This window comes from Pimephales promelas, chromosome 3 (assembly GCF_988280905.1).
Source record: "Pimephales promelas chromosome 3, fPimPro1.hap1.1, whole genome shotgun sequence".
Taxonomy (NCBI): domain Eukaryota; kingdom Metazoa; phylum Chordata; class Actinopteri; order Cypriniformes; family Leuciscidae; genus Pimephales; species Pimephales promelas.
Genome location: NC_142771.1, coordinates 8,646,082 through 8,655,600, shown reverse-complemented (window position 1 = coordinate 8,655,600; position 9,519 = coordinate 8,646,082). Strand labels below are relative to the sequence as shown.

General features: G+C 39.5%; 1 protein-coding gene across 1 annotated transcript; it reads right to left on the bottom strand.

Annotated features, from left to right (window-relative positions):
- Positions 1-6,391: 6,391 nt before the first annotated feature.
- LOC148981960 (proline-rich protein 36-like) lies at positions 6,392-9,459 on the bottom strand. Its single transcript, XM_089128120.1, has one exon. The coding sequence runs from the start codon at positions 7,566-7,568 to the stop codon at positions 6,711-6,713; it is 858 nt and encodes a 285-aa protein (XP_088984246.1). The 5' UTR covers positions 7,569-9,459; the 3' UTR covers positions 6,392-6,710.
- Positions 9,460-9,519: the final 60 nt, after the last annotated feature.

The following is a 9,519-nucleotide window of genomic DNA, read 5'->3' as shown; positions in this document are numbered from 1 at the left end:
TCAGTTTCACCACTGAGTCACACCATCATAACGGCAGTATGATAAATCATAGATGAACCAGATGAACCGCGTCCTGTTGCGCTGCCGGGGTCGCTCATAAGATCACATCCACTGAATCATTCTGCGAAAACCCGCGTCAAGTTTTTGGTCTATTTCATAAATGTGCCGCATATAAAGGGAAGTTGTTTTTCGTGCGTCTAGGACAGATATTCATCTTCGTTACACTACTAAATTAAGTCCAAAATTAGACCCTAAAGTGCATCTTCGGACTCCACAGACTAGGTCGGGTTCAATAGTCACCGGTTATCCTGCCGCTGTCATTCTGTGATCAGACTAAAGAACGCGCAGAAACCGTCACCCGGTGATCTCGCGCTCTGTAGTGCGCGCTCTGGAGCCAGACCAGAGCGCGGTCATGTGATGGACGTGTCCGCCATAGAAGAGAGCGGTTTCGTTTTCACATTAATTGTAACACGTGTTAAACTTAAAACTCAAAATATCACAGCATTACCCAACAAGTTTGGTTGAAATGCGCCTGTACTATTTGGGTTGAATAGACGTCATGGTCAGTCATAATAGTGCGTTGCAATGGTTTTATTCAACGCCCTGTAAACCATGAGTGGCCTAACGCGTCATTAAATTAATCCAGGATTAGATATGGTATGTTAAACTTAAGCGCTTTAATCTGTCATAGGCTGCATAATGAGCTTTTATTAACGTTACTTGCGTGTTAAAGCTGGAAAATCCGCCCCCTTGTGGGTCATTGACAACGTCGTCGTGAGTAGGTGCCATTATTAGACTAATTAGCTATTTCAGGCTCATTAATCACATCTTTAAAATATAAGCGTCTCTTCGTATTTCATTATATTCACATGCACGTTATAGCCAAAATACAAACAAAATTCATAATTTGGTCAGTCAGAAAAAACTGATGGTTAAACAGATTTAAATCTGTAACTGAAAGCAAATTCGTTTATTTGATAATAATTGTAAGAGATAATAGAAATGTATTAAGAAGTGTGTGGATACAACTGTTTAAACATGTATAATAGGATAATCTATCCGTACTGTCCAGACGGTAGGCTATACCTGTAAAATAGGCTACATAAGACATTGATTATTAAAGTGAGGCGCAGTGATTGGTTAACCGTTTTTGTCAAGGCGCGCGGGCTTGTAAACACACACTGAAGAGATGTCTGACCTAGGCTACTGCAATTATTGTGTGAAAATGTATGTTTTCCTCTTAGAAATACGATTTTTTTTTTCATTTTGGGTAATTCAGTCTGGTTATCACCGACCATCAAAGTCAAGACGCTGTGGCTAATTTAACGCACGTCAACATTGAACATTGAAAATAAGATTTCCTGGAATCCATCCCCAAAATATTTTTTTTACACGATTCTTGCCTACAAACTTTAAAAATAAAGCACTAATCATTAAAAGTCTAAAGAGTTTATAACTAGCTACATATGTGTGTGAGAGAGAAAGAGACGGTGTGTCATTTAAAAAAAATTATCATAGAGAATGTTTAAATACTAATATCAGCTTACGTGGGAAACGGAGGCGGAGTAGTGGTGCTTCTGAGGCTGAGTGCTCGAGATGATTGGGAGAGGTCTGTGCACCTTTACCGATCAGAGCGCGCGCTGACACGGGGTAACCTTTATACTCGACGCATCCGCACGAGCACGGCAAAAACGACAAGTTGGGTGCGCAAGACCAGCAAGACCTCATTTCACTTGGCTGTGTATACAGCTTTTTTGTAACAACACGCGAGGCGCCGCATCCGAGGATAAACAACTTTAATTCGAATCTGTCCGAGCTTGTACGTCTCACACAGTCAGAGCATAAAAAATACATGATATTTTACGGGAAAATACTAAAACGGTAAGACAGCAGAAAAAGAGCTAAAATACGCGAGAAACCCAGAAAAAAACAGGAGGGTTGACAGCTATGATTTAGCGAAATGTCGCAAGCTCAACTTACAGGCTTAGCAATAGCATACTAGCATACTAGAGATTCACCTGCTGTAAAATGCAAAAGACTTCGTTCCGACTTGTTTGGAGTGGCTATACAAAAAAAAAAAAAAAAAGGAGACTGCAACCGGACCCATGCGAAAACAAGGATAATTTCGGAAGCACATGTAGTCACGCAATGCTGACGTTCTTTGTTAACAGTAACAATTTGAGAACAAAGTATAATTTGCACAGTTTTGCAATTGTTACACTCTAAAAAATGCTGGGTTGTTTTAACCCAACTTTGGGTCAAATATGGACTAACCCAGCCATTGGGTTAAATTTTTACATTACATTTTTAACCCAACATTTCGGGTTTGTCCATATTTGACCCAAAATTGGGTTAAAACAACCCAGCATTTTTTAGAGTGTAGATTTATTATCAGCGCGATTTACTGCAATGTCAGAACCAGAACAAAAGAGGATGTTACTTAGTTTTTCAGATGATATTTTCCAGTGAAAATTATTATGTTGGTCATACTTCCAAAAAGAGTAATCTGTGATTGTGAATGCCAGTACCACAGCAGCGGTGACTGACAGACACACACTCTCCTCAAACATTGTGTTCATCAGCGCTGTGCCATGTCAAGGGTGTCAAGGCACAACTCGCGTAAAGTTGATAATTACACGATTGACTGCAATTGCGTATTTCAAACAGAGATGGCGGCAAAGAGGAAAAACTGTGGACTGCAGCTTTAAATGAAATATATTTTTGAAATATATCTGTCATGAAGTAACTTTTTATTGTGTCTGCCTTCCAAAGTAATCAACTCTGCATTATAATTACTTGGTCCTTTAACAAAACTTAAGACAATACATTATACTTTATGGTTTAAAACCTGTGACTCTTGACACCAATTAAATTAAATTTATTAAATAACTATTATATTACAGGAATTATACTATTGTTCTAAATATCATCTTAGAAAATTAGATAAAAAGGAAATGAGTCTTAAATATACGCTGGTATCTGAAACATATTTATCATTACAATTATGATATAAATTAAAAAAATACAAACAACAATTTAAACACACCCATGCAACATGGCAAAAATATCTCCAGTGATTAATTACAATATATCTTTAAAAAAAAAAAACAGTGATTATTAACTTACCTCAGGGATGATAACCTCAGAAAGTACATTTAACTGGCTGCTACATGTGATGTAGAGGAATGACAGATTGACTTTAATTTATTCCTAAATAATATACTATATGATATAACTTGGTTGAACCAGGTTTGTCTTGAGAATCCAACATCACATTAGTTGCTGTTATAATGCATCATCAATAGATGGCACTATTGCAACTCAATAGTCTCTAAAACAGGTCAGTCCATTCCCAAAAGATTCAGCTGCTTTTAAAAGCTAAAGAGTAAAGACAATGAACACAATGAACAAAGACAGAGAAATGAAAGAACTAAACCACTGTAGAAAATGTGACAGATAAATACTAACTCATCTCTTGCCAACGCAAACCCTTCATACACTGTGCAAAAATACACCGTCCACAGCATCCCAAGAACATCAGATTGTCAGCACTGACAGCAAACAGTTAATTTACTAAACCTTTGTGTCTGGAGAGTCCCCCACACATATCCTACCCTCCATTTCACCCTCATGTGTCTTTTAGACACCTCCATTATTCTAGTTGGCATGACATCATCAGTAACCCAGGAAACCCAATGAAAGGAGAGGGACCCAGGAAATGAGGTAATGGTTCAGGAATGTTGGGAGAAAAGACTTTCCCCACAACTGAAATCTGCCTGTCCAGAGGAAAAGAGCAAACAAAGCAGCTCTGTCTACTGCAACATGAGGTCAACAGTCCTTAGACGATAACAAAACATTACCCATAATCTAATTACAACCAATATCAATGTAAAAATCACCATCACGCTGATAAACTATATTTGCCATTTTACGAGGTGGCTAATTCGTAACAATTCGTACGACCTCACTCGTACGAATTAGTACGATTTTGCTAAATCGTGCATATTTTACGAATTAGCCAATTCGTATGAATTCGTACGAATGACCCACCCCTGACCCCGCCCCTAAACATAGCCATCACGTGGGTTTAGACAAATCGTACAAATTCGTACGAGTGATGTCGTATGAATTAGTACGAATTAGCCACTTTTGAATCACTCGTACGAATTGGTCGTCAGATAGCGTAGTTAATACCCAGACAAACAATTACAAAGTTCAGTCTAAATAGGGCCATGAATTACATAAATAAATAATCCAGGACAAAAAAAAAAAAATGTCGAATGTGAGTTTGCAGTCAATTTCCCCAATTTAAAACCCTTGACTCTACTTCTCCAATTTCTATCCTTAATTGAATATGCATAATAACTCAGGAATTAAAACAATAGGATACAGGGGATACAGTTTGCAGTCAATACCCACTTCATGAGACAAACATGAGTTCTTAAAGTCAATTTTCAAATGACAGTTGCACCCTTTATTACATTTACATTAAATTACTGCATTAACTATTGTCAAGATTTAAGAAAGGCTGGATTATCTACAGTGTTTCCCAACCCTGTTCTTACAACAACACAATACATTTCCAAACTCTTCTTATTCAAACACACCTGAATCAACTTACCAGACCTACAATGGATGGGTCAGATAAGGGAAACATCCTAAATGTCTACTGTTATTTTGCCTCCAGGGTTGGGAAACAATGGCCTAGAAGATAGAACAATGCCTACTTCGATATTTGGCTGTTGTTTAACATTAACTACCCAGATAGCAGACTGACATTGAATCAACGTGGAAATATGACATCGAAACAACGTTGATATGACATTGTTTTGCTCATCGAATTAACGTTAAACCAACGTCAGATGCGTCATTCTTTCAAAACTAACGGAAAATCAACTTGAAATCAACGCGTTGTTTCAACGTTATGAAAGCAAACCAATTTTCGATTTCATTTAGCTTTGAAGAATGCCGCGTCTGACGTTGGTTCAACGTTAATTCGATGAGCAAATCAACGTTGTTTCAATGTCATGAGAGACGTCGTTTCCACGTTGATTCAATGTCAGTTTGCTATCTGGGTAATAACCCAGAAGGCCTAAGTGATGTTGGCTAAAAATGAAAGTATTTTCAGAGTCATTTTGATAAAAGATAAAGACAATTTTGTGATTTTTCACAATCAATCACATTAGGACTAATCAAGTAAACCTGGTCAATTTTGTCTTCATATTGTCGAAATACTACATAAAAGTAATTAAACAGCATTAATCCATAGATATGTGTAGATTTAAATAGAAATGATAGGTTTATGCTACAAAAACTCTTCATAAAAGATGCTTGCAACCTGAAGACTCAAAATGACAGCATTTAGAATGGATTAGACCACAATTACAAACAAACAAAAAATGATATTTTGAGATAATAAGGGTTGGATAGTATAAATCTCTATAATGCAGGGCTCAATCCTGTTCCTGGAGATCTACCTCCCTGAGGCTCCAATCCTGATCAAACACAACTGAACCAGCTAATTAAGATCTTCAGGAAAACTTGATAATTACAGACAGGTGTGTTGGAGCAGGATTAAAACTGAAGTGGGAGGAAGCTCTTCATAGACAGGATTGGGCACCCCGGTATAATGCTATGCAGGTATTAAGCCGCATTTCCACCGCAGGATCTTTCTCCAGGAACTGGGGACTTTGGGGTGGTAAAAATGTTCCCCCCCAGAAAGTCCCTACAGGCGAGGTAGACATTGTTCAAAGTTTAGGAACTTTCGGGGTGGGACGTGGGCGCTGAATACGCAGATTCACCCAGCATTTTGATTGGTTGACTCCACACAGAATTTTATTTCAACCACCATTTTTAAAATTAAGTCGTGGAGCATGCAGTAAGACTTGTTTGCTATTCGAATCAACAATAGAAATACGCTATTTGAATCAACATTTAAAAGATACGACTGACAAACGACAAGGTTCAGGATTTATTAAGCTTATACGCCGAGGACGAAATCCAGCGGTAATTGGAAAGTCATGCACAGTCCTACGTCACAGAAGTAGTTTGCCTAATCTTCACGGTAGTTTAGACCACGATGGAAATGTAGGCTGCAACAGGTCTGGGGGGAAAGTTGTTCTGGGTAATATCGGTGGAAACAGCGCAGTCTCATCCCAAGACGTCATCTTGGGACGTCTTTTGACCATACGTCAACATCCGCCTTTTTAGGGTACCCTTAAACGTCGGTTAGATGACGTTATCGGATCCTAACCCTACCCCAGACTTAAACCTACCCCGTCACCTAACCGACGTTAAAGGTAAAGCGTCAGTTGTATGACGGCCTGGGATCGTCATGTAACCGACGTTTAAGGGTACCCTAAAAAGGCAGATGTTGACGTATGGTCAAAAGACGTCCCAAGACGTGTCTTGGGATGAGACTGTGTTAGTGGAAACGTGGCTTTGGTCAGTATAGAGTTTCTATAATAGTTTAGGACAGGGGTAGGCAAGTTCGGTCCTAGAGAGCCGCTATCCTCCAACACTGAAAAAAAAGTCTCCTTAGTAATTCTGAAGACATTGATTAGCTTGTTCAGGTGTGTTTGATTGGGGTTGGAACTAAATTCTGCAGGACAGCGGCTCTCTAGGACCGAACTTGCCTACCCCTGGTTTAGGATATGGGATTGATATTGTATTATTAGTGCACATGCTTGGCTGATCGAGGAATCTGGCTTTTAATGATGTGTCTCCAGTTCCACCACAGTCCAGTCGCCTTGCGGGGAACAGGCTTGGCTGCTGGGGGAGTAACTACTGACTGAAGCCACTGTCGCAGCGGAGCAGTCAAAGTGGGACATGATGTGTGGCCACAGGCTGCTCTCCAGAGGGCTGAGGATACCCCCTCCCTGCCCAGGCAGGTACAAGAGTGGAGGACAGCCGTCCTCCCCGGCCAGAAGCAGAGTCTGGTTAATCAGCTGCTGGACCATGTCCATTTTTGTGTTCCAGTCCAGCTCTTGTGGCGGCGGTCGGCGAAGGTTTCCGTTGGCCACTCTCAGAGGTAGGTCCGTCGGGATTGAGTGGCCCGTCTGGTTGGGGGACCCTTGGTTTCCACCAGATGTGTTCTCCGCATCTTCTTCCTCTTCGCTGGTCTCCATGGCCTCGTAGATGGTGCAGAGTCCAGATGAGGGCGACAGGAGACACGGTGGTTGACCTCTACCCTGCGACTGCTGTTTGACTCTCTGTTGCTGCTCCATCTCAAGCTGGCGTTGCAGGAGCTGTCGGCGTAGCCGGTGTTCCTGCTGCTGCTGTTGCAGTTGCAACTGAAGCAGCTCTCGGCGTTGCCTTTCCAGTGCCCTTTGCTGAGCCTGCCTCTGCCTTTCCTCCTCAAGACACAGGCGTTGCAGCCGTTCCTGCTCCTGACGCCGTCGAATGTGTCTCAACTGCAACTGGTGCTGCTCTAACCGTCGCAGCTGCATGTTCGGCACCAATGCAGTCAGTGGGAACCTCGGAGGAGTATCAACAGGCGGGACATCGATACGAGGCTGTTGCTGCCTCTGTTGCTCCGGCAGTGGAGCAAGGTAGTTATTGTCATTCATTTCTTGGATTAGTCTTGGATGGTTATTATTCTCCTGTTGGTTAAGTGAAACTTCACCAGTCTGTATGTTGTTCCAGGGTTTCCCTGTGGACAGTCAAGAGTACTTGCAATATGCGTTCACTGACAGAAGCATTTGTAATGAAGAAGGGTGAGACTGAACAAGAAACAGAGGAAACGCACAGACAGAAAGAGGAACAGGCAGACAAGAAAATAAAACACACAAACCAAACAACAAATTAGACAAAACTTATAAAGTCTGGAATCGAGTTTTCCCGCACATCCTTCCTGTAAACACCTTAGAATATTTTTCAATACTAGCAAACCATCACAAAAGAAATATTCTGTGTTCAAGACATTCAATACAGTGGCATTCTGTTGGTTACCAAAGAGAATAATTTATAATGGTCCATGCGCCAAGTGCTCTCAAGCCAGAGATGCTGTGGGTTAAGCTTGTATTTAACTTTTAATATTTCTTTCAGGTAATATTCAGTCAGCAATGTTAGATTGTGCCGCTCAAAAATGTCACCAGCATAGTTAATTCTGACTGAAAATATTTTAACTGTGTAAAGAAATCTTGAATGTTAAGCCCAAAGTACTGTATACTAAGGTTTTTTTACACAAATTTGCAGGTCGCAGATGTGAAATATTTATATTGTTCAACCAGGTGTCAACACTGGCCCAGGTCGTTGTTTCACAGTTGAAAACGAAACTAAAAAGACAGAACAACCACATAAATATACCGGAGACTGCAACAACAACATGCCTGCATTGACAAGCACTTGTGTAAGGGGGTTATGAGATAGCCACATACAGAGACATGTTTATTGGTCATAACTTCTGGAGAAAAATAGCGCAGACACTCGACAAGGATGAAACTTTCTAGACTAGAGCACATGTGTCGACCGCCTGTGCACCGGCATGCTATCAAATGGAGTATACTCAAATGGAGTATGAAAGGTTTTGTTTTCGACTATAAGAATACGCAACCATATATTCAACTAAATATATTTTGGGCTTCATTCTGAAAATTTAGGTATGTAATCAAATAAATGAGGTATCATATCTAAACAAATTCAAGGATTGGAGTGGATTGCAGAGGGTCTGATTGTTTGGAACAGTAAACGGATTAAAAATAAAAAAAATAATTTTTCACTACGTATGTACCTGAAATACATTTATAGACTACCTGAATAGGACTTAAAAATGTAAATAATCATATATAAATATAATAAATAAAAATGTAATAATATTATGATATAATATATTCATAAAAATAACAATAACACAAATATATACATATATCTAAATCTAAAATAATATAAATGAAATAAAGTGAAAATTCCATTAATGAAGGCAGTTTTTAAGGGTAAATGATACATGCATTCATCCACATGATGTGGTAATAACCTAAACTTGCTAATTTTTAAACCTTAAATTAAAATATTGATTTTGTGAGAATTTGGAGAGAACAACAAAATCCCTCTTTTAATGTTTGTCACCTGGCACACATAATTTCACATAACAGAACAGACAGAGAGCTAAATGGATGATAAATTGTACTTTGTTAAATTCTCCAGATATTTTTGATGTAAAATGACACTTTTTGATAATGGTTGATTTAAAAAAAAAAGAGAGAGAGGAAGTGCAGATGGAGAGAGATACTGAGAGATGGAAAAGGAAAAGAAAGTAAGTTCCCTGACACAGGACCAAATTAACATTCAGGCAGGTTTTGAAAGTTTTTGTTTATGTATTAAGAGATTCCATGCAACTTTTTTGTATTTGGCTTTCAGGGAGGGGGGGTCCTGTTCTGGTGTTGAGTTTAGGAGGACTGACATGCAATTGAAGTGGGGGATTATAGACTATGAACACAGACAGTCATTTCATCAAAACACATCTGGAATAAACACCATTTCAGCAGATATCCATTTCCTGTTCAAAATAAAAGTCCACAG